Here is a 23525-nt window from a genome sequence, read left to right as displayed (position 1 = left end):
TCCCAGCATGCACGGAGGGGACAAAGGGCGCCGCGCGGCACGCTGGGAAACGTAGTCCTGGGGGGCAGCAGGGGTAGGGGGAGGTTCTGTTCCTCTCTCAGCCCGCAGCTGCTGCCCCGACTCTGAGCGGCTCATTGAGCTGAGCAGGGAGAGGTCACAGAATCACAGAATCACCAGGTTGGAAAGGACCCACTGGATCATCAAGTCCAACCATTCCTAACACTCCCTAAACCATGTCCCTCAGCACTTCATCCACCCGTTCCTTAAACACCTCCAGGGAAGGCGACTCCACCACCTCCCTGGGCAGCCTGTTCCAGTGCCCGATGACTCTTTTCGTGAAGAATTTTTTTCTGATATCCAGCCTGAACCTCCCCTGGCGGAGCTTCAGGCCATTCCCCCTTGTCCTGTCCCCTGTCACTTGGGAGAAGACGTCAGCTCCCTCCTCTCCACAACCTCCTTTTAGGCAGTTGTAGAGAGTAATAAGGTCTCCCCTCAGCCTCCTCTTCTCCAGGCTAAACAACCCCAGCTCTCTCAGCCGCTCCTCGTAAGACTTGTTCTCCAGCCCCTTCACCAGCTTCGTTGCTCTTCTCTGGACACGCTCCAGAACCTCAGCATCCTTCTTGTGGTGAGGGGTCCAGAACTGAACAGAGTATTCGAGGTGCGGTCTCAGCAGTGCTGAGTACCGAGGGAGAATAACCTCCCTGGACCTGCGCCAAGATGCCGTTGGCCTTCTTGGCCACCTGGGCACACTGCTGGCTCATGTTCAGTCAGCTGTCAACCAACACCCCCAGGTCCTTCTCTTCCGTGCAGCTCTCCAGCCACTCTTCCCCCAGTCTGTAGCGCTGCATAGGGTTGTTGTGCCCCAAGTGCAGGACCCGGCATTTGGCCTTCTTAAACCTCATCCCATTGGTCTCGGCCCAGCAGTCCAGCCTGTTCAGATCCCTTTGCAGAGCCTCCCTACCCTCCAGCAGATCCACACTTCCTCCCAGCTTAGTGTCATCTGCAAACTTGCTGAGGGTGCACTCAATGCCTTCATCCAGGTCATTGATAAAGACATTGAACAGAGCAACACAAATGAGGATGCGACGCTCTGCCCAAGCCTGAAGGGATGGCAGCAGCGTGACCTCCGCAGCCGGGGATCTCCTGTCTTGGCATCACCACCCATAAAACAGAATCACAGGCTCACTAGGTTGGAAAAAACCTCTTGGATCATCGAGTCCAACCATTCCTATCTGCCGCTAAACCATATCCCTGAGCACCTCATCTACCCATCTTTTAAATACCTCCAGGTGACTCAGCCACCCCCCTGGGCAGTCTCTGCCAGTACCTGATGGCCCTTTCTGTGATTTTTTTTTTTTCCCTGATATCCAGGCTGAATGCTGTGGGTCTTACACCCATCTGTTTAGCAGCTGATTCCTTGATGAGATGGGGCTTGCAGGGTTCTGCCGTCAGGCTGTCTGTCTACTCTTAGAACAGATTCTAAATATGTCGCCCATTTTCACTTAAATTTGAATCATAGAACCATAGAATGTTTTGGGTCAGAAAGGACCTTAAAGCCCACCCAGTTCCAACCCCACTGCCATGGGCAGGGACACTTTCCACTGTATCAGGCTGCTCAAAGCCTCATCCAACCTGACCTTGAACACCTCCAGGGATTCAAGGATCCAGGATTCAGGATCCTGGATTCAGGGATCCAGGGACTGCCACGACTTCTCTGGGCAACCTGTGCCAGTGCCTCACCACCCTTACAGCAAATATTTCTTCCTAATAGCTAATAGAAATTGCCCCTATTTCAGCTTAAAACCATTCCCCTTTCCCCTGTCCCTGCACTCTCTGATCAAGGGCCCCTTTCCAGCTTTCCTGTAGCCCCTTTCAGTACTGGAAGGCTGCTATAAGGTCTCCCCAGAGCCTTTTCTTCTCCAGGCTGAATAACCCAAACTCTCTCAGCCTGTCCTCGTATGGGAGGTGCTCCAGTCCTCTGATCATCTCCATGGCCTCCTCTGGCCTCACTCTCACAGATCCATGCCCTTCCTGTGCTGAGGGCTCCAGAGCTGACACAGCACTCCAGATGAGGTCTCTCAAGAGCAGAATAGAGGGGCAGAATCCCCTCCCTCGACCTGTTGGTTACACTTCTCGTGATGCAGCCCAGGATATGATTGGCTTTCTGGGCTGCAAGCGCCCGTTGCTGGCTTATGGTGAGTTTCTCATCCACCAGCACCTACAAGTCCTCCTTTTCAAGGCTACTCTCAATCTGTTCTCCATCTAGCCCATAACTGTGCTTGAGATTGCCCCGACCCAGATGCAAGTTGGAGGAAATCTTGCAGATTTTCAATTCCTACAAGGCTTCAAAGGAAATGTAGGAGCAATGTTTGCACCGAGGAAGCAGTAAAAAGGAAATCTGTGGGAGCAAGAAGGGGCAGGCACTGATAACTCAGCATCCTATCTTGCACCAAGGCGTAGCTGCTGGCTGGGCTGTCAGTGTATGTGCTGGCCCATCAGTCAGCAAAGCCAGCCCCGAACCAGGTGAAGCATGTTCTGCTGTTTGCCCTCCAGACAGGGTGGTGTGGGACAAAGATGTGGACAGAGGGTAATAGCATTCATACAGGAGCTGGGACTACTCTTGCTTTAGAGCTGCACTAAGATGTAGGGGACACACGTATAGGAAACTTAACCTCGGTCATTCTGCTGTGCGGAACAACCCATTATTCTAATTAAGTGGATTGCTTAAGGCTTGGATGTAAATTGTTATCATTTCACATTTAGTTTTAAATTAATTGCTTTTTAAAACAAAAAAAAAATGTTTAGCATTTCTTTTGCTCGGGCAAATTCTTGCTTTATTGAAACCCACTCAATGCTATGGTTGCAAAGACTGTTTTTCTCGCACACTTGCTGTGGGTCCTTACTGTTCTTCCTGTACCATTCCTTCCATGACTGTGACTAACCCATCCTGCTTGTCCTTCCCCCCATAAAGCAAAGTGACACTCAGTGTTCTGATGAAAGCTCCAGTGAGTACAATGCCATGGACAGGAAAGCATTCATCTCTGTGCCAACCATGAAACAAACAGAGGAACCAAGATTTTCATGGTATGACCAGGGGTTGCAGACAGCAGTTGTTTAGAGTCTGGTACTGCTTTATACTTTACTTGCAGTCCTCCCTTGGGTCTCAGTAGGAAATTCCAGTGTTGGAACAACTTGGGCAAGGCCTGTCTGTCTTTGTCTGTCTTCATCTGTCTCGGAGGCAAGGAGAAGTCAGACCTGCTGGAACTGTCTTGTGCCGGCAGCTGTGCTAACTTCTGGCAATCAGGGCTTAATTGTAAAAATCTGTCACCTTGTGTCTGTTCCTGGGTACAGGCAGCAGATCAGCTGGAAAGGCAACAGCCTATCCCCAAGCTGTATTTTTACCTGTGTATATGTATGCTCTCAAGACTGGAAAACTACCATGCAAGATCAATTATCTGCAGAGGAACCAAACAGCACATTTCTTTGCAGGGTGGGAGAGCTAAATCTCCAGGAATGTCTCTCTCAGGAGCCTTCCAAAATGAAATGCAGTTCTTCTCCTTCCTCTTCAGCATTTGTCACTGAAACAGGTGGATCAGAAATTACCTCAAGCCTTTTTCTCACAAGAGAGCAAGTAAACATGGACTGGAGAGCAGGTTACAAATCAGAACTTTATGGTATCAGTATGTCCAAGCCTTGTGAAGGTCACAGTGTCCCTATTGTAAACAGAGTTGTCAAAAGCTGGGGAGTGTTTTGAATTAAAAAGGAATAGAATTGCTTAAATAAAAAAAAAAAAAAAAAGTAACTGCTCCCACTGAAGCATGGAAGGTAGGTGGTGGGCATTTTAGCAACCCCTGTGCATGGATTTATTGAGGGCAGTGATGGAGGAAAACAATGTGAGAATGGATCTGTAAGAAGCAGGCACTGGACTGTCTTCACAGTCAAAGGTCTGCCTGTTTCATTTTCACATGTCTGACTGAGAAATTAAATTGAATGTATACAAAAAAAAAAAAAAAAGACAAACACCATCTTCAATAGAGCTTGAAATTAGGTTTGTGCAAGAGCCTTTGGATTGTCCCAGGGGAGGGGGCTTCCCCTCCCTCTAAGTGTAATTTCATCTCCAATCAGCCCCAAATGTGATGAGAGACTGAGACAAGTACCTCGCGCTGTTTAATAAAATTCGTTCTTTCTTGCTCTTTCTCTTTCTCCTCCCTGCCTTCTCTCCTGGGACCTGCACCAGATCCCTGTTGAAAATGCAGCAGAGTGGTTGGGAAGCTTGGCCTCAAAAACACTGGGCCCAAGGAGAGGAGGAACAATGTGCTGGTGTAACACAGTGGTACCAAGAAAGGTGTTCAGATAGTGCTGTTTGATGTATCTTATCCACTGCCTTCCTGATACCCAGGGTTTCTGTCAAGGGAAGAGGAAGGTAGCATTAATACTTGTATGGTGGTAGAGGCTTTCAGCCAACGTAGTCAAGCAGAGCTGTCCCTCTTTTTTAAGGTGACAGTGTTTTCTAGTGGGGCAGACATTTCAGGTGCCTTTGGCCACAGCAGTTCTTTCTCAGACTTTTGCAGGATCTTGGCTTGTAAACTTCACATTGAACTTTAGACAATGCCTTTGTGAATGTAATATTTTTTTATTACAAAGGGTTGGATTTGGCTTGTACTCTAGTGTGCTAAATTCTTAGCAATGCTTTCTCAAGAGTCTTAAAAGTGCGTCTTTCTGGGAGGTGGGTTCCCTTGTTAAAAAAACGCAAAGGTAGATAGCTGATGTGATGTAAATTGGCCAAATGATCAAGTAAATCAGTGAGAACATTAGAAACGGGATCTGGATCTACTAGCTTCTCCCAGGCTTGTGGATTAGCCAACAGCATGCTCCTATCAAATAGGCACATCCATCCTCCTCTGGTCTGGAGAATGAGGAAGCAAGAAACATGAGGTTTTTCGCTACCTGATTCCATTGCATGGACATCTAGTGCCCCAGTGAGAGTTCATACCTTTTTCCCCGTGGATTGTAGCTTATGGGGACTGGCATAAGCAGAGATTGAAACAGCGTGCAGTTGGTTAGGAAGATTAGACCTTTGATGCCTTAGCTTGCACTTCCTTACCCTGTTGGTCCTGCTCCTGGGTGTCTCCTCCTTGCCCCAGGAAATGCAGTGAGGCTGTATTGCAGAGGGACACAAGCTACTGCCCTCCACTGCTTCACATCATTTCCTGTCCTGAGCAACTGCTTCTCCCCTAGAAGAAAAGAAGCTGAAAACCATCTCTTGAGAAGTTTCTTGCCCTTCAGAACCACTTGTGAGAGACTTTTCAGGGAGAGGACAGGCAAAATGGATATATGACCTTGGATCACTTTTTTGCTGAGACTTGAGATGTGATCTGTACCTACATTCCTACAGGACATCCCTTGTGTCTTACCATACTGCTGCTAGAAGAGCTTGTTCTGGCTCCATCCCAGAGGGGAGGATGGTGTGCAGGAGCTGGCTGGCCCGACAGAGCTGGAGTTGATACCATGCATCCTGCAGAATAGACCTCTCAGTGTCACCTAGCAGACCTCTGCAGAAGTCAGGCAGCCTGCTCGCTGCCAGCAGCAGCCTTGTTTAGCTATGACCATACAACACAGCTTGCTGTTGCACTAAGACAGTTTACGGCACTTTTCCCCTCTCCCTTGTGATGGAGAACTGCCTGCCTGCCTACCCTATATTGTGACAACCACCCACTTCTGAGTTGTGATCAGCACCTTTAGAGGGCAATCTCAGCAGAGATAGTCACCACATCACCAAAATGGCAACTTGATGCTAGAGATGCCATAAGACTGTGGAGTCTTGGCTATATTCTCCCATCTCTTTCTGTCTCTTTCCCCTGTCTCTCTAATGAAGGCAGCAGTCTTAGAGACCTGAAATGTTTTTGCTTGATTTTCTCTTGTGGCATAGAGGTCAGATAAAGACTGAAGGGAGTACCCTTGAAATGAGATCAATTAAAACTGATACAGAATCCACTGTGCTTTCTTGGAAAAGAAGTAAACACACTGCAAGGCAAGACAATGGTGCAATATTGTACTATTCACTTCATATTTAATAACGCTCTAGTACCATTCAATATAAATAAATAACCATTAAAAATTACTTTCTTGACATTCTCTTTTCTTCATCAGTAGTATTTTCTGCAACAAGAAATGTTAGTAATATTCATTGGTTGGTTAATTGGATGAATCTCAAGAGAGCATGAATATCAGATACTAATATGCTAGTAAAAACCAGGCGCTGGGATGCCTTCTCTTCTTTAAACACTTCAGGCTTGATCTGCAGCTTCCCTCCTTATTAATTCACTGCATTCGATTTCCCTAATGCCTATAACTCTGACTGTTGTTCCACTCCTGGGCTCTCCCACCCAGCTCTGCTACCTTAACTTGTGGTGTCTGTTATTCACTTACTCTTCGCTGATAGACCTTGGCCAGCAGCAGTCCTTGCTGTCCTTAGGCTGCTCTACAGGGAAAGGAGTATTTGTGCTGAGCAGGTCCAAATGTCTGCTAGCCTGGAACATCAGCTGTGTACATCCACACTGTCAACAAAAGATCTCAATCCTGCACAATTTAGTGACTGACAGAATTTCTTCATTCACAGAAACTCTTCCTCCACAGGGCCAGGCTGGGGCAAGAATGGAGGTGGTGCAGCAGGGCTGGCCATGAGAGGAGGCTCTGACCTGCACTTAACTGACAATTCAGCACATATCCCTGAAATCCGGGTCCCTAGTGAGAAAAACGGGAATAATTTGCTTTATTCTAGGAATGCAGAGAGAACAACTCTGTAAAAACGTGTATGTGGGTATCCTTTGCAATAGGAACAGACCTTTGCTAGTCACACACCATCAGTACCCAAACCCTATGTCAGACCTGTGTGAGACTGACAGCCAGGAAGTTAATCACCACGTCCCTTCCTGTTCATACGGGCAGAAACCCTGCCCATCTCGGAAGGGAAAACAGAGGATCATAAATCCTTTGTTCACTCACTCTTGCTTATTCATTGAAACCACAAAGGGGACTTAATCTTGGTTTAATGCTGGGTAGAAGCACAAAGCTCACCTGCCTGGTGGCAGGGATGCATTGGCAAAGTCCACTGGAGTGCAAGGCCTGTTACCTCCTGCAGAGGACAGGACACAAAGCTCTGACAAACAGAGAATGAAAAGTGTTTTGTTGATGCTGGCCTTCCTTCATGCCATCCACTGCCAGTATGCCAGACCCATGCTCTGTATGGACCCTTCTAGGACCCCCAAAAGAAACTGTTTTTATGGACCATTCAGTATTACTTCATGCTGAGATGGGTGGCAGGGCTGGCCTTGTATTGATGGGTGTGTTCCTCCAGAAAGACCCTGTCCTAAGCCTCACTAAAGGCAAAATCCATTTTTCTATTTGCTGCCTATTCTTTGCTTTTTCCTGCCTCCCTCTCTGGTAGGAGGCATCTCATCCCCTTTGCCTCCTCCTGTAGTTTAGCCCCTTTCTTATAGCAGGTTGCGTGGCTGCTCGTTGGACTAAATCCCTCTCTCAGATACCCTTTAAAGACCCCCTTTCACAGAGGCTTCCCAAGACCCTGTGGAGACTATCTGCTGAGTGTGGCACTCCTTTTCACATGTTTTTACCTCGCTATGATTGCTCAGGAGCCAGAAAGTTAGTGCCACCCACGTCTCTAGCATAAAGGAACTGTAATTCCCTTTGCTGTACTCCCCTCCTTGCTGTGTTTCTGATTATTTTGCCAGTTTAAGATATCATTGGAAAGAAACCCCAGGGAGTGCAGAACATATGACATTCATCGGTGAACGCCAAGCTCTACTGTTCTTCTGTGAGAGTCTAGGGGGAAATATTCTTTCTTCATGAACATGTCAGGTGACTGAAGATAAAAACCAAAGCTAAACAAGGAATAGGCAGAGAATAATTCTAGTATAAATAAATCAACAAATAAATAAGTCTCCTGCCAGTCCAGGATTTCTTAGGTGGGAGATTGCTCATAACTTTCCCCCAGCTGTGAAATCCTCTATGTGTTTCGAATGCCCAAAGCCTTGTTTCTTATGGCCTAAGTGAAGATGGTCTTCAAGATGCGCTCAGAGGGGTATCTGGGTCATTCAAGGAATCTTCCTAGAAAAGTCACAGTGACACCACTCCCCCCCCCCACACACATGGTACCAACACTTGTGCTTTTAATCCAGTGCATCCTTCCTTTGGTCCTCATTTGCCACCTCCTCCTTTGTGAGCCTTCCACCTGGCGGTCTTCCTGTTTTATTGAGGGAAAGGGAAACCTTTCCATATGACAGCCTCCTCTCTCTTCACAGCACCACACATGTCTTTCGAAGTTCAAGTGGAAAACCTTGTCATATTTGCTATTTCAGTTGTCATCTATGTGCTCAAGATATGTTTCCTGATGATGTCTCTCCACACTCCTCGACATTCTCACCGGAGATGAGCGCAGGCTGAGGATTCCTCTTCTCTGAGCACTTTTCACCCACCTCCATCTCAGAGAGGTGTTTTCCTCTCCGAAGGTCTAGAAAACAAGTCTGTGTGTGTGATTTGAGGCTGCTGAAGTGCCTTATGGTGCTGCAGCAGGGTTCCACGCTAGGAACAACACTCTCAAGTTCACCCATATTTGCCCACACATATTTCTAATCTCTGCAGTGAAACATGGAGGCATCACCTTTGAGGTACAGTACCTGCCGGATCTCCCTGAGCGGGAGAGGAACTTTATCCAGAGGGCTCTGGGTCTGGGGTTCTGGGATAGCGTTTCCAAAACAACCTGAAGTGAAGGCAGTTCAAGTTCTCAGCTGAGGCTTAGGCATCAGATCCCTTCTGAACTCCCAAACCCCAAATGAGGCTTCAGAACAGCTCCCTCCCCAGCATCGAAGGCTGATTTACGTAGGTGTCTGAGTGCATCCTTCAGAGGGAGAGCCTCTCTCAAGCTAGCTTTGTTTTTAAGCTGTATTGAGAGTCTCCAGCTGACAGGTTCATGTTTGTGCTTTTGTGACAGCTGCTGTCCTTGAACCACTGCTGTAGCTGCTGTACTGAAGCTCAGGTTTGATGATATGCCAGGAGGGGTCTTCAGAGGCACTCGCACTCATCCTAGATTTCAGCTGTGGTACAGCCAAGAATGGATATTGAATCTAATAAATTTTAACAAATGGTTGAAAACACAGAACCCACAGGGGAAGGGAAGAACCCCTCTTCCAGGTGGGGAATGGGAGCCAGGGCATGAAGTCAAAGGTGAAGAGCTGTAGGATCACGAGGCACCACATCAGCTCTGTCCCCACTTTTGGGCAGTGGAAGCTGATTGGCGTGGCTACATTTGGGGGTGTTTATCATCCTCCAGTGGTGGAGCAGAGGGCTGGGCAGAACAGGCAGTGCGCGCAGCTGCTGTGGTTGCTGACAAATTTCAGGAACGATCACTGCCCGCTGCCTCTGTCAAAGCAAACACAATGTGAAGTAAGAAGGAGATAGAGGTGTTAATACCACATCCAGTTCAACAGGGCAGGACATGCATTTGCAACAAGGCTGTCGCCTGGCTCAGGTAGACATAAAACAACTTCATTAACCAGGTTCCTCAACCACACAACACACAGCTTCAGGTTGGGGATATGGCTGAAGTGCTGCTTGTTCTATCTGCACTCCAGAGTTCTAGCCAGGATATTTCATTTAAGAACTAGAAAAAGTTTTTGAAGGATTTTTTTTTTCTCTATAAAATCATTATTTTAACCTGATTTTTTTTTAAGGAAAGAACAGGAGGATGAGATTTGAGGACCCCTGTTCTGTCTCTCTGGAAGCTCTGGAATGCAGGTGAACTTTCACTGTTTCCAAGCATCATCACAAGGCAGCAGGAGTCCTATGCTAACCTAAGCAAACTCTTCTCTCATCTCTGTCAGATGCCCGTAAATAGATGTTAGCAATAAAAACAAGTAGTTTTAAAGACACTAGTCTTGAGTTATAAATTTCAGAGCCTTAACAAAGAAAAATATGACATGAAATTAATTCCTGTCTTCTGCTCTCAGAAGCCAAAGCCTGTGTTTCTATGGGGTTTTAATACAGGCGGCTGCGACATATGCTGTGATATCTTTCGTTTGCACTGTGGCCTCTGTTGCAATACAGACAATCCCAAGGATTTCTGACATCCCCCACATTCCTCTTCCTACTCTGCACGTCTCTACAGCGTTTCTCAGAGACCAGGCTTACGGTCATTTTCAGCAACAGCTCCATGGTGAAAGCCTTTGTTCAGTTAAAGATGGGCTCTCAGAGACCCCTTTTTGTCCCTCCTGCTCCTTCACTTTGAATGAAGAGGCTGGGGAAGCAGCTGAGGATCTCATCCCCAATCCTCAATCCCAGCATATCTCAGACCCTGCCTAATAGTTCTCAGGGCAGCCAAAAAAAGCAGATTTGCTAGTGCAGAAAGGAAAAACATTTTCCTTTTTTAAAATGTTGAACTCCTCTTTTTCTTGTCTCTCGTGAAAAGCAAAACCCTGATGTGTTTTATTGCTCCCACTGTGCAGATCTGCTCTGATCTGGCGTGTAGAGTTTCCTCTCTCAGACTCACAACCACTGCTGTGGTGCAGCTGAACACAACTAAGAGTGGTGGGAATGCGAGCAAGGATGAGAGTGGACTCCAGCAGGGACAAAATAACTGCTATTTATGCAGCAGTTACTGAAGCCTGATCTTCGCAGTTCACCTGATCAGCAGGTCCCTTTACATTGTTTCTGTGGCAATCCACTGAGTAGGCACGCACGCTAAAGAGCCACGCGAGTGGTCTACCTGGAGATTAACAGAATACCAAATCCTGCATCAAGCAATGTCTGCCTGGCTCACATCTGCAGGCATTAAAGGGGGAAAGAGGCCCCTGGGAGGTCTGGGACTTGACTGGCTTGATTTGATCCTCAACAAGGACAAAGTGCCAGGAGGGAAAGACAGAAATATTCTCCCTATTGTGTCTAAGAACAGAACATTCTCAGGGGAGCAATTTTACCTCTTTATTTTTTTATCTCAGCACTGGCTTATTTAGATCATGTCTGTCAAGGTTCTGAAGTTCAGCAGCTGTGATAGTAGGGACCTCCAAAACTCACCATAGCCGTCAGTAGAGATATCAATTTAAAACTTTGGGGGGGGGGTGGGGAATCAAATGATTTTGCTTGAGTGTCCAGTCAAGCAATTTACCTTGCAGGTGTCTCCTGGAGTGGATGTCACCTGCCCACTTGGCAGGTCAGAGCAGCTGCCCCACATGGCAGACAGTGGTGCTGAAGGGATTGTGGTCAAATTCTCTACTAATGCAAATGGAAAGTTCCTTCAGAATACACAGATCTGGCCCAGCTGAGACTCTGTCTAGAAACCACCCAGCAAGTTCTCCTGGTGAATGCATTGCAGGTCTTGATCCCTCGGACTGGTTGCTTCCCATTCTCGCAACAAATGACTTACAAGGAGCCATTCTCATGAGAATCCATAGCAGATGTGTGGCATTTCTCATGGAGGATGTCTGAGTGTTTGGCCAAGAAGTAAGGGTGAGGACAAAAGTGCCGATACATAAATGGAACATTTATGAAAACATCACAATCACACTCTGCATCTGTAGTGGAGCAGTTAACCCCTCCTCTGACAAGTAGGCAAGGCAGCTCTAATCTGTCTGAGTTTTTATAAGCCTGCTCATCCTTTACAAAGTAAGTGGTACCTTCAGACCAGTTAGCTGGATTCTTAGTCCCTACAAGCTGAATTTGGGCAATCATGGCTTCAGCCTACTGCAGACCCAGCATGAACAGGTAAGTAAAATGAGCCTGTTACTGCTGGTGGATTTCACAGAAGCAGAGGTTAAAAGACAGGCTGCTGCCTAACCATAGGTGCCTGGTATAATTTACAGATCACTAGCATACCTGAGTTATTAATGAAAAGCTGGCAGATATGGTATAGGGGCCCAGGAAGGCTACCCCAGGGTCCCATTCCCACCATCTGCTTCTGGATGCACAGGTACTGGGATTACTTTGCATTCTTATGGCTGTCACTCAGAGATGATGAGATGATGTGGAAATGCTCTATGCAGCTACTAGCAATGCACACAGCAGATCAGTGCAGAAGTTGAAATACTCATGACTGCCTGTATAATAGCTGTCAGTTTTATTTCCACTAGTAGAGCTGAGGTGTATATTGGGGTCAGGACTGAAAGCAGCCCTGGAATATCTTCTAAAGTAGGAGTAAATCACTCAGCATCCTGTATCCTGCCAGAGATATGAGTCATTCCAGACAGAAGTGGATACTCCCAAATTGGATACCTTATTCTTTTGGGACTTCTGGGTAGAAATCTGCCAAGGGCAGACATTGGAATCAGAAGGCATGGCAGCTGGCAGAGGAGGTCATAGCTTCCCTGAAGCCTGTTCTTCATCAGCCTCTACTTCTAAGAATATAGTAATGATCTCTGGTACATTCCTGCCCTTACCTGTGGTGGTTGCCATAATCCCCCCTCCTGCTGCTGAACACGGCTCTGTGGCTCTGTGGACCACAAAGGCACTCCTAGTGCCTTCACTATTTTTCCTCAGCAGCAGATGTATTCTGGTAATGTTGGTACTGAGCCCCACAAACGTTGTGAGAGTGTGTAGGCTGTCCTTTGGTAGTTTCTGTTTTGAGGTGTTGTAAGTGTCCCCGCTGCACCCACACCACAGCTGTTCATGCAGGATGGAAGCTGAAGAGGGATGCACAGAGCACTGCAGCAGTGGCAGGGCTGCAGGGGAAAAGCTCATCTGTCTGCAGGAGCGTGTTCTATTTCCTTGCACTGTAGGACAACTCCCACACTAAAGAGAGTTTGTAGCTGGCACAAACAGGGGAGCAAGGAATTTTGCTTGTCATCATTACTGACTGAAACCACGGGATTGTTCTGCTACTTTTCCCTCTGTCTGTATGCAGGCAAAGCTTCCATATGGATATTCCAGGCTTGAATGAGTATGAAATGCAGATTGTAGACCATAAGTGGGTAAAGATGAGGATCTACTTCTTGTGCAAAGGGTGGCATAGTTAGAAGTTACTGGAACAATCATACATAATAGCATAAATAAGGAAATGTACAGATTTTTGCCTTGCCAAAACCAATAAAGACAAGGGTACTCACACCCTGGAGCTGGCTCTCTGCTTACACCTCTACTCTGGGGTCTGTAAATCCACGCTTGCCTTCATTAACCAGAGTGGGTCTCTCAGTTCTTGTGTGCCAGACCAACACCTAGAGGGAATCACAAAGAGTTCAGGGGTTCTGGATGCCATGGGAACGCTGAGAGGAGCACATTCATTAAGTGGGATCCTCAGCAACCTGGGACTTACAGACATTTGAAGCGCGTCTTTCAAAGGGATTGAGCCTCGTAGGGACTTCACAGGCACATGAAACTGATAAGAAGGAAGGAATATTCTGGATGGAAACCCCAGACTCAACCCTCTGCCAATCCTCCTGGATTTTGGAGAAGCAATCTAGGCACAAATTGTACAGCTGAGGCCTTTTTTCTTAGCACAGTTAACAGTGCATAGCACTAACTGTTCCTCAGCACTCTGAGCTTCACATCTGTGAAGAATTTGGAGATTCTGTCCATCTGTCCCAGCACCATTTGGTGCTGACATGTGCCAGCACAGGGCGGGCAGAGTGGAAGGTGAAGGAGCATGGCAGGAGGCTGCAAAAGCAGCCAGGACCCAGCAAGGAGAATGTATCTTCAAGGTCTCTTGTCCTGCTCACCTTTGTGCAGTTGGCTGCTTTGGGCTCCAGCCCATCCATAGTCACTAGATCCTTCAGCAGACTGGTTTCCTGGTAGCCTCCTTTAACTCCTTCCAGCTTGAAACTGGCATGAGGCTTCTCCAAGATCAGCTTGATACTGATAGCAAATCCAGCCATGTCAATAGCAAAGGGCCGGTTAGGGTCAAAGACGGTTTTCCAGCCTACCACCTTCCCTGCTGGGCTCACTTTGGGGGATTCATACCGCAGTCCCCCAACGAAAGCCACTGGCCAGACTGACACCCTCCTTGTGTAGCGCATCTGTGTGCCAGAAAGAAACGCTGTTGTGAGAATTCAACCCCGTGACATTTGTCCCACCCCATTAGTATAACATCCTCTGTTTTCATTGGCATCTGTCCTCCCCCGCTGAATTCCCACATGACCATGTACCTCTAGGCAGCACAAGTTCTTGTCCACCCGTGCTACTGCTTGCAGAGCTGCAGCTTGCAAAGCCACAAAGCTATTTTACCATGTTCTCTGAACACCAAACTCACTGCTTTTCCACACCCACCTTCAGTCCTTCAGAAGAAGGAAAACCTTTGGTTTTCCGATCTCTGAACTTCTATACTTTTTTGTAAATTTTTTATCATTTCTTAAAATGCCAAACACAACTTCTGCCAGGTCTCTAGCTCCGTATTATGAAGTCTGCTCACTCCAACTTCATCCTCATGCAAGGTCATATCCATCTCCAACTGATGAATCTTTGTCCTCATTTACTGCAAAGTCCCCTCACCTTTGTTCTTCCATCCATGGCTACTGCCTAAAAGAGTGGAGGTTTACTGAAATTGTCAGAAAGGACCCGGAAAGAAATAAGACAGCATAAGCTTAACAGAGCTCTAAAAAATTCTGAAAACTGCAGATGTGTTCTGATGCATAATTCTGTATTTGAAGTGGTGTCGTTCAGTTTGGCTCAAATAGGTGACAAGGGAGTTTACTGAATAATCATTTTTGCGAATTTGCAAAAGACTTGGCATCTCACAAAAACCAGGTTTCCAGCAGAAGTCTGGGCAAGCTTCTGTAATCCCATGGGCACAGTCCTGTTGTGGTGGCTGGAACTCAAAGTACAGAAGGGCAGCCAAGGAGAAACGGTGGATTAGAAAGTCAACTTTTCTAACATCTCCTACCCATCACACGACTACAACAGTGCAGATTTATACTTTGGCAGGAGTTTGTCTTCGGTGCTTATTTAAATCAGGTCAACTCTCCCTGAGGAGAGGTATAAATTCTGGAATGTGTATCTTCTGGTCCCTTGCAAAAGGGGCTCTAGCTGATGCAATGTTGTGCGAGTGGCTATTCACATCTGCAGCCTACACTGTGGCAGACATGCTTTTCGCTCTTTCAGCCCTTTAGAGCGTGGCTACTGGGTTACCATAGCTATAGGTTTGCATCTGCCCTATACCCAGCTCCCGCTGAGTGCAGGATGCACAAGAAAAGCTCTAGGCAGCATTCCAGAGCCATTGTCTCCCAGTTAAAGCTAAAAGTCTACATGGTAGCCCTATCTTAGAGGTCTTTGCTAGTGCACCTGGCCTTAAGAGGCTTTGCGGCTGTATTCTGCGTTTCTGTCCCAATGTAATATTATGGTTCTTACCTCTTCGAAGAGCTCCAGGCTGTAGGTGTTGTCATCATCAGCAAAATACACTACCCCTTCCGGTGGCGGGGTGTTGCTGAAGCTGTTCCTCAGCCAGTGTAGCCCCAGGTTCCTCTGTAGTGTCCCCCTTGGGGTGTGCGATGGGATCCAGGACAGCCCCACCTTCAGACTCTTGGGTGTCTCCACATTGAGGTGAGTGAAGTTGAGCCCTGCCTTCTCCAGCAGGTTGGATACCAGGTTGGTCCTCCGTGGTGAGTCCTCCACCACCACCCAGTGTAGGTTCTGTACATGTAGGAAGGTGTTGGCCAGACGGGTTAGCTCAGCTTTTTGCACGGGCCGGGTGTAGGTAGGGGTGATAACGAAGATGGTTGGCAGGGTGTCTGACCACGGGGGAGGCCTGGAGTACACATAATTCTGGATGACCTTAGGCGTTGCCCCTATGCTTTGCTGCTGCCGAATGCATGATGGGAGGCCTTCTTCTCTCAGTGCAGATGTACCATTGAGGAGAGCTTTAGAGGTCACATTCTCATCTGTCTCTTCTGGGACAAAATGAAGGAAAGAAGAAGAAGAAAGATGTAGACACCTAATCACTGCTGAGCTGCCTCCACTCCAGGGAGTGCTGGGAACAAATCTGTCTGGAATCAGTGCTCAGCACATGAGCACATGAGCATCCTCTCCCTGACGCCAGCCCAAGGTGCATGTTAAACGCGTGCTTAAGAACAATTTGTGTGCCTGCTGTTAGCAAAACCTTGCCTTCAGGCAAGTTCGTTTTTGTTTAAGCCATCCCAGGAGACAGCGTCTCCTATTGAGGTTTCACATCAGCAATCATCACAACTACCAGCACACTGACAGCAGAACTCTTGCACTTACTTCTTATAAGGCTGAGGTAGCGGGTGGTTGGGTACTGGTGCCACAAGGTTAGGAGGAGAGCCCATGGCAAGGCGATCAGGAGCGTGGTAAGAAGGTTACGTCTCCTCAGCATGCTGCAGAGAGCTTCCAATGCCCAGGCATCTCTCTACCCTTCAGAGCAGAAAAAAGAATAAGGCCTCTGAAGTATAAGTCACCACAAACACTAGGATGGTAAGTCTAGAGGCCAAAGTAATAAGTGTGAGTTTGGCTTGCTTGGAGGGAGGCATGATAAATGCTGGGCCTCGAACCAGCAAAGCGTTTGTCTACATATAAGTTTAAAAGGAGCTCCGTTAATCTTGCAGGCCTGAACCATTATCTAGCTGCCCTGGCCAAATCCTGTGCTATTGAATAGAAGCTTTTATCTGTTTATGTTGCTATAAAGCACCTCCCGCTGCCCCATGATGAACCCACTGTCCTTGACGTGGGTTAATTCGTGTTGTTGATTCTGAAGTCAGAGAGGACTGCTACTTGCCCCCCTTTCTGGGGCTGGTATTCATTCCTGAGCTTTATGATGACCACTTAATTTGCTTCTTTTGTGTATGCAAGATTTGTGTTAATGTATATGCGAGTGGACAAACCAGCAAATGCCAGGGATCCTCAAGAGAGCCAGCATCTCTTTGACTGCAGTTTTAATTCATCCTCTTTATGCAGATGCATTGAGGCAATTGGTGATGCGTGCAATCACCTACAAAGGTTTCCACGAAATCCCTGCCTCAGTCATTCCACAGTGCTGGTGATGCCTCCTGAAAGTTTAATTATTCCACATCTCTTTCTACTCCCAGCCTGCAGTATCTGGCCACTGCAGCATTTAGTTTAAATCACAGAATACTTTAATACTTTACTTTACACAGTTCAGAATACTTTAATTTCTTTCTTAGTATTTCTGTAATGTACATGATGATGATATCTGAGGAACCGCAACAGTTAACATTTGTTTTTGAAACTCCTTCTATAAGGTGAGAGGAACTGAAGGAAGATAAAGAGAAATAAAGGACAAAAGTATCAGGCATCATCAACAACAGGGGGTGGCTTATTTACAGATGGTCCAAACTACAGTGGTCCTGTGCATGACTTTTCACAACTGTTGAGCACCTTCAGCTCCCACCAGTTAATACGATTAATGAGCAGTCAGTCTGTCTGGAAATCAGATCCATAGCTCCTCAAGGTAGCCATGCCTTCCACAAACTATCCAACATTAATGATCAGTTTGGAAAATACAGACTGAAGTATTTGGACATCTATTGCAGACACCTTGTTCAGGGATATAACTCAGCCCTTTGTATAGTCATGGTGTGATGAGACCCCAGTCCTGATTCACACCTGGCTCACCCAAAGAGTCTATGTGCAGAAAGTCATGAGATCCTAGAGATGACTTCTGGAAGTCCAACATCAAATGGGTTGCCTAGTGTGTGTGCTGCCTTCTGTATGGCTCTGGCACAGTCAGGAGCATCTCCCTACAACTTCTAGCTTCTGCTTTGGTGTTTCTCCAGGTATGAAATCTCCCACTACTGTTATTACACCCCAGCAAGAAAAGCACTGCTTCAGAAAGGGGGATGCACTTCTGCTGTGGCAGAGGAGCAGCCCTCAGAAACAATGAAGGGTACTAAGCAAAGTTACTCGTTACCGTCTGAGAACTTTCTGCTATCACTCCAAGCATGTTGCCTGATGGTTGATAGCTGGATTTTATTCCACTCTCTCTCCTGGTAACATCTGTAACCTCTTCCCTCTGGGAATACCTTTCTAATGCCAAATACTTGTCCTGGTGGACTTCCCTGCTACCATAGTGCTGCTCATTAGGAGGCTACAGGGAGCATAAAACTTTCATTAGCCTCCTGCAAAGAGATTTCTGTTGGGAAACTACAGTCACGCCCTGGGAACTGAATTGCTGCTAAATGGCACAGCTCCATCAGGCCAAAAGGGCTCTGCTTTGTGGTAACAGCAGCCCCATGGTACTCTTGGAAGATATCAGGGGATGCTCTTCTAAATTCATCCTCTGGGACCTTCTTAGGACCTGTCTTTAATTTTTTCCCTGAATTTTTACTTTGATGTCCTGAACAAACAAGGATTATGTGATCGCAGGGCTCAGTGCCCTACTGCCAATAACTATCAAATCTGTTTCAGCCAAATCTGACAGAAGACTAGCACATCTCAGCAAGTCTTCTGTCAGGCAAGTAGATATTCACAAGCTCTATTAAGGAAATTGCTGCAACATGAGCTCATTCCTTGTTAGACACCAATGGTACCAATCTCCACTGCTCTTCAAACAAACTGTTCATGGTGATAATCTCTAATGCTTCTTATCCCTTCACTCAGGAAACACCATGGTGACCATTCCTCTACTTTCAAGCTATGGGAAACTGATGAAAGGTTGGCCAAGGAACCTGTGTGGCTGGGGGCACACAGGACTGTTTCAGTGATGCCAGCAGGAGGCTTGTGCAGCAAACATGCCAGCTCTGGACAACGTCATTGCTTTCTGATGGCTGGGTCCAGGGCATGTGGAAGAGCGTCCTTCAAGCATCAGGGTTGAAGGCACTGCTGTTTGGTAAGCTACAGATCTAGGCAGGACACTGGACAGGATGGTGTGGACACACATGAAGGGCTGCTTTCTTTACAGGATATCCATTCACTTACCAGCATAGCTGCACAGAACAAAGCTTCCCATAACTCAGGGCCATGAGAGCAGACAGAGACACCAATGAAATCAAAGGAGGGCTCAGCATGTCCTCATAACAGTAGCAGACACTTAGGTCAACCTGGGCCCTAGCTCGAGCTTATCACAGCTCCCGGCTTCCTCTAGTATGCTTGCAATGACAAATATCCCTGCACTAGAGTCAGGCAGCCAGTGTTTTTTTTTTCCTGTAATAAAAGCCCTTAATTTCACAGGCACAGTTTCTATGAAGTGGGCTTGCCATGACTGTGAACCCAGGTTGCTTCTGGGGGGGAGGAGAGGAGGAGGTGGTGTCGGCAGCTGTGTTACCAAGAGAGCACAGAGGAGAGTGGATCAGAGTCAGAAGAGCTTTAACGAATTCTCTTTCTAGTTCTTTCTCCTCCTCATCGCAGCCAGCCCTGTTCAAGCTTCCTGAACGCTGCAAACAAGCAGAGACGCTGTTGGTGTGTGCAACTCCCCTGATGCTCCCTGCTCATTTATTTCTACGCGCACCTTCTCTCTACTGCTTTTCCAAAGCATGAAATACTGAAGATGTTAAACCTCGCATAAAGCACCAGGTCACTTGTGGACCTCACAGAGGAGTCTGACTTCAACCCGTTTACAGAAAATTTGTCCTGGAATACTTTATTTTCTCTTTAAAACCTTACTATCTCTCCTCCACAGCCATCCTGTTCACCCATCATGCTTGAGCTCCTCTCTGTTCCTTTACATCTTTCACCTACCTTTTCTTAGTCCTTAAGAGTCTCTCTTCTTCCCTGTTTCCAGGGCTAGAGGAATCCCTTGGCTTACTAATAATTTTAGCATTCATTTTCTCTCCTTCCCCGCACGAAGGCCCTTTGCATTTTCTTAAAGTGCACCCCACACAGATTATTTCCCACAAAATGGTCCATTAGAGCATCAGCCCATCCTTTCAGAAAAACAGCATCAAAGCCCAGTCATATGTCAATGCCTCTGGATAGCCTGCTGATAGCTCCAGTGGGGCTTGTGGAGGTTTACTACACATATTTGTACTTACTTTTTATAATTAAAAACAAAGTACCCTAAGTGACTGAGATTAATTGCATGCCTTGCTGGAAGGCATTATTGTGTGTATTCTTGGCACAAGCAGCTACCCTCCTTCTGTCTTTAAAATCATTCAGAGTCAATCCTATTCAATGAGATTAAAGATCAGAAGAAAATTTTGTGATCATCTAAACCCATCTCCAGCGATCATCCCGTAATTCCTGGGTTTAAGCTGTAGAGGGCAGGGACTGTCTCTTAAAGTGCTTGTACAGTCCTGCGCTGATCCCAACAGGAGCCTTTGGATGCGACTGCAATACAAATATTATTGATTGCACTCTCTCTATAGCTGTTCTCCTCCCTTGCTATTTCTCCTGTTCTGCCTATTCCCCTTTCTCTTCCTTTTTCTTTTATTCCTAGAGTCTCCTGCAGCCCTTGTTTCTGTTGCACACCCTTAACAACATTAGCTGGATGTTTGATGGATGCCTTCAATACACTGCCTGTAGCCTTCTTGAGCTGTTTTCCAATTACACATCCCTCTTCTTAATTTCATCCATCAATCTTCTGTTCTCCATTAAAAAATAAACAAACACACACACAGAGCACAAAGCTGAATATGATAGGGACAAAATGTTTTTCGTACTACTCTTTCTTCATGCTGCTTTGGCAGACTTCTCAATTCTCAGGAAACAACACTATCCAGTCTCTGTTTAAGCTCATGTGTTTAAATGCAGGGGGCATTAATCTGAAAGGATTCAGGAGAAGAGAATGAGAGAAGCACATAGCAGGAAGAGCACAGCCCCAGCCTAGATGCCCCAGACTGATGCTGAAGAGAAGCAAGATCTGGCCGAGGCTCAGAACATCACATGTGACCAATCCCTCTACCTGCTGTTGACTAATTACCAACACAGCATACAATTTGCTACAGACAGGGCAGCTCAGACATTGGGAGAGGGATAAGGATGCCCTGGCTGAAGAACAACCCAGGCAGCTTCATTGTTCAGATACAACATATTGACTTTCTCCCTGAGTTTTGGAGTAGTTTGAAAGGACATGTGCAGGTGAACAGTAGAGAAAGGGGAAAGCTAGGGAGAAGCCCAGCTGACTGGGGTTTATAAGGCTGACATGTGAGTTCAGGTGCCTGCAATTTTCCTACAGCCCTGTTAAAAAATCTGTTCAACTTATGCCCTCTTTGATAACTCTGAAAAGGCTAGGACCACACATGCTTTGGTAGTTCTGTCTTGAGCTCTCAGTTCTGCCCTTCACCTGTCTGATCAGCACAAGAATCAAGCACTTTTGAAGTTTGCTCTGCAGGCAAGATGATTTTGCAGCCTCTGGTTCAGGGCAGCCAGCCTGTCTGAGCCAGGCTTACAAGACCTTCAACGCTGGACCAACCCCAGCCCCAGGACCGTATGTGTGTAGTCTTAGACACAGACTCTGAACATCACTGTCTTCCCAGAGGGACAAATTTCAAAGTTCAAACTGTCCCCTGGGAACATCCCACCATCCAGTGTAAAGACTTTTCTAGGCAAGCACCCAAACTAAACTAGTCTCAGCTAATGGAGCCAAAAGCTTCAAGGAACACCCTCTTATCTTCGTTTGTACCATGTTTGCAAGCTTACAGTTCTGTGTGAGGAGAGAGGCGTGGAGAGGGGAGGAGAGGGGTGTGAGGGTCAGAACTGAAACAGAGCTGCAGGCAGGAGCAGATGACTTAATTTCATGCACTGAAATTGTCAGCAGGTTTTTTGGTTTGTTTTGCCTGCATTTTTCCTCTCTTCAGCAGCCCCTAGCCACCTTGAGGAATTCCATGCAGATTTCATGAGTTCCCTGACTCCCGGTGTGGGAGACATGATGCTGAAGGCAGAGCAGGGAGCTTTCAATTATTGATGAGAGCGACCTCTCTTTAAACAAGGAATGCATAATTCATGGCAGCACCGGTATTTGTGGTGATCAGCACCAGCTCTATCTCTGCTTTGCTGAAATCCACAGGAAGCTGCTGTCCCCTCTCCCTCCATTCCCTTGGGGTCCATCAGAGCCTTCAGCTGAAACTTCAATACTATTTAAAATTGAGACATGCCAAGATGCTGCAGCGCTTCCCCTCACTGGGCAGCCTTCTGCCTGTTCGAGATGCACACAATAAAGTGGGAGGATGGAGACAAAGGAATCACAGAAGTGGGTGGAACAGGTTATTGCTGTGGGATAAGCAGCAGTAATTACTGTGCAAACACAGCCATAACAGGACATTTCTCAGCAGTGGGACTTCTCTGACCCTGAGACAGGTCTGCAGGAATAGCATTGACGCAGGGCAGGAAGGACATGCTAGACCTAAAGAACGGTGCCTAAGGGTCCTTGTCCAGCTATATTTCTTGTGGGTGTGGGAAACAGAAGGGGAAAAGGGAGACTTGGTTTTCTGCTCAATAAGTAGCGATTTCTCCCCTAAACGCTGCTGGAACTGGGTGGCTGAAAAGCAAAGGAGGGAAAAAAAAAGGAAGGGTATTTTGTATCTAGGAAGGGAAATTTTAATGATAGAACAGAGAAGGGAAAGGCTCTTTCCTAAACCCACAGCTGGGATCTTGACCTCCCAGTAGCCCAGGCAATGCAGGCCATGGCAGTCCTGTCTGAAGCTGTTCTACTGGGGGTTTTGATTGTCCCTCTGCTGCAGACCTTGTGAATGGCAAGCGATGCCTGCTGTCTGAATGAGGTGAGCACTTCCTTATAGCTTGTGGGGACGGAGGGGGAGGCAAAATTAAGTGGTCTCTTGGAGAGACAAAAACCAGATAACTACAAATAATAAAACAATACAGGGAAGGATGGTCAAGTCCTTCCTCCAGGGCAGGAAGAGTGGAGCTACCAGGAGCTGTGGGGTTTCAAGGCTTGGCCCCATCTACACTTTGTCATTCTGCGCACCAGCTCCTGTGGGGACAACTTACCCAGGAAGTGAGTCACTCTCAGTGAAACAGCTGCCCTTCCCAAGTCCCCGTGCTTCTTGCTCAGTTGTAAAGAAAGGCTTCATTCTCCCCCTGCCAGCTCCAATCCTTTTGCCACATGGAAGTGCAGTTACTTCAGCTCAGAAACCAGGCTTGTCCTTGGGGAATGTGGTGCGCACCCTCCACATCCCTACCTGTGCAAATCAAGTCAAGCAAACCTCCAAACTTGGTCTGTAAACAGCTTAGCACGGTGTCTTTCATGAGAACATCCTTATCCCAGACATGTGGATCATGTCTGAGCAGCACAGAGTACGGGAAGGTTATGTTTTATACAGCGCTTTGTTCCCAAGTTAAAAAAGAAATCAGGGGAAAAAAAAACCCAACATAAAACAAAAAAGAAACATTGACGAAGCTAATTAAATCTGCTGGCTAGGTCCTGCAGGAGCCAATACTTTTGAGACAGCGCATGGCTCAGCCTGCTATCCCCAGGTACATCAAGGGTATCCAGGCGCTATCTGGGCTATCAGCAGGAACAGAGATAACCCAGTTTGGATACAGAGTAGACCTTGAACTTGGCTGCAGAGCCCAGCTATGCAGGGAGCCTTCTGGAGCCTGCAAAAGGAGGTCTAAACCACACTATTTTTAATCAGCTCAGACCCAAACGTCCTTCATAACTGACC

General features: G+C 47.0%; 1 protein-coding gene across 1 annotated transcript in view; it reads right to left on the bottom strand.

Annotated features, from left to right (window-relative positions):
- Nucleotides 1-5917: 5917 nt before the first annotated feature.
- The window catches only part of LOC104055803 (galactosylgalactosylxylosylprotein 3-beta-glucuronosyltransferase 1), a 28726-nt gene continuing 11118 nt past the window's right edge, over nucleotides 5918-23525 (bottom strand). Inside the window, exons 2-6 of the mRNA XM_054056433.1 lie at nucleotides 16213-16362; nucleotides 15343-15881; nucleotides 13719-14015; nucleotides 13110-13217; nucleotides 5918-9435 (exon numbers count right to left, since the gene is read on the bottom strand). Coding sequence (XP_053912408.1) covers nucleotides 13131-13217; nucleotides 13719-14015; nucleotides 15343-15881; nucleotides 16213-16324 — 1035 coding nt within the window. The 5' untranslated portion in view covers nucleotides 16325-16362 and the 3' untranslated portion in view covers nucleotides 5918-9435; nucleotides 13110-13130. The remainder of the gene's footprint in view (nucleotides 9436-13109; nucleotides 13218-13718; nucleotides 14016-15342; nucleotides 15882-16212; nucleotides 16363-23525) is intronic.

Source organism: Cuculus canorus, chromosome 1, assembly GCF_017976375.1.
Source record: "Cuculus canorus isolate bCucCan1 chromosome 1, bCucCan1.pri, whole genome shotgun sequence".
NCBI lineage: Eukaryota > Metazoa > Chordata > Aves > Cuculiformes > Cuculidae > Cuculus > Cuculus canorus.
This window is presented reverse-complemented; position numbering and strand designations above follow the sequence as displayed.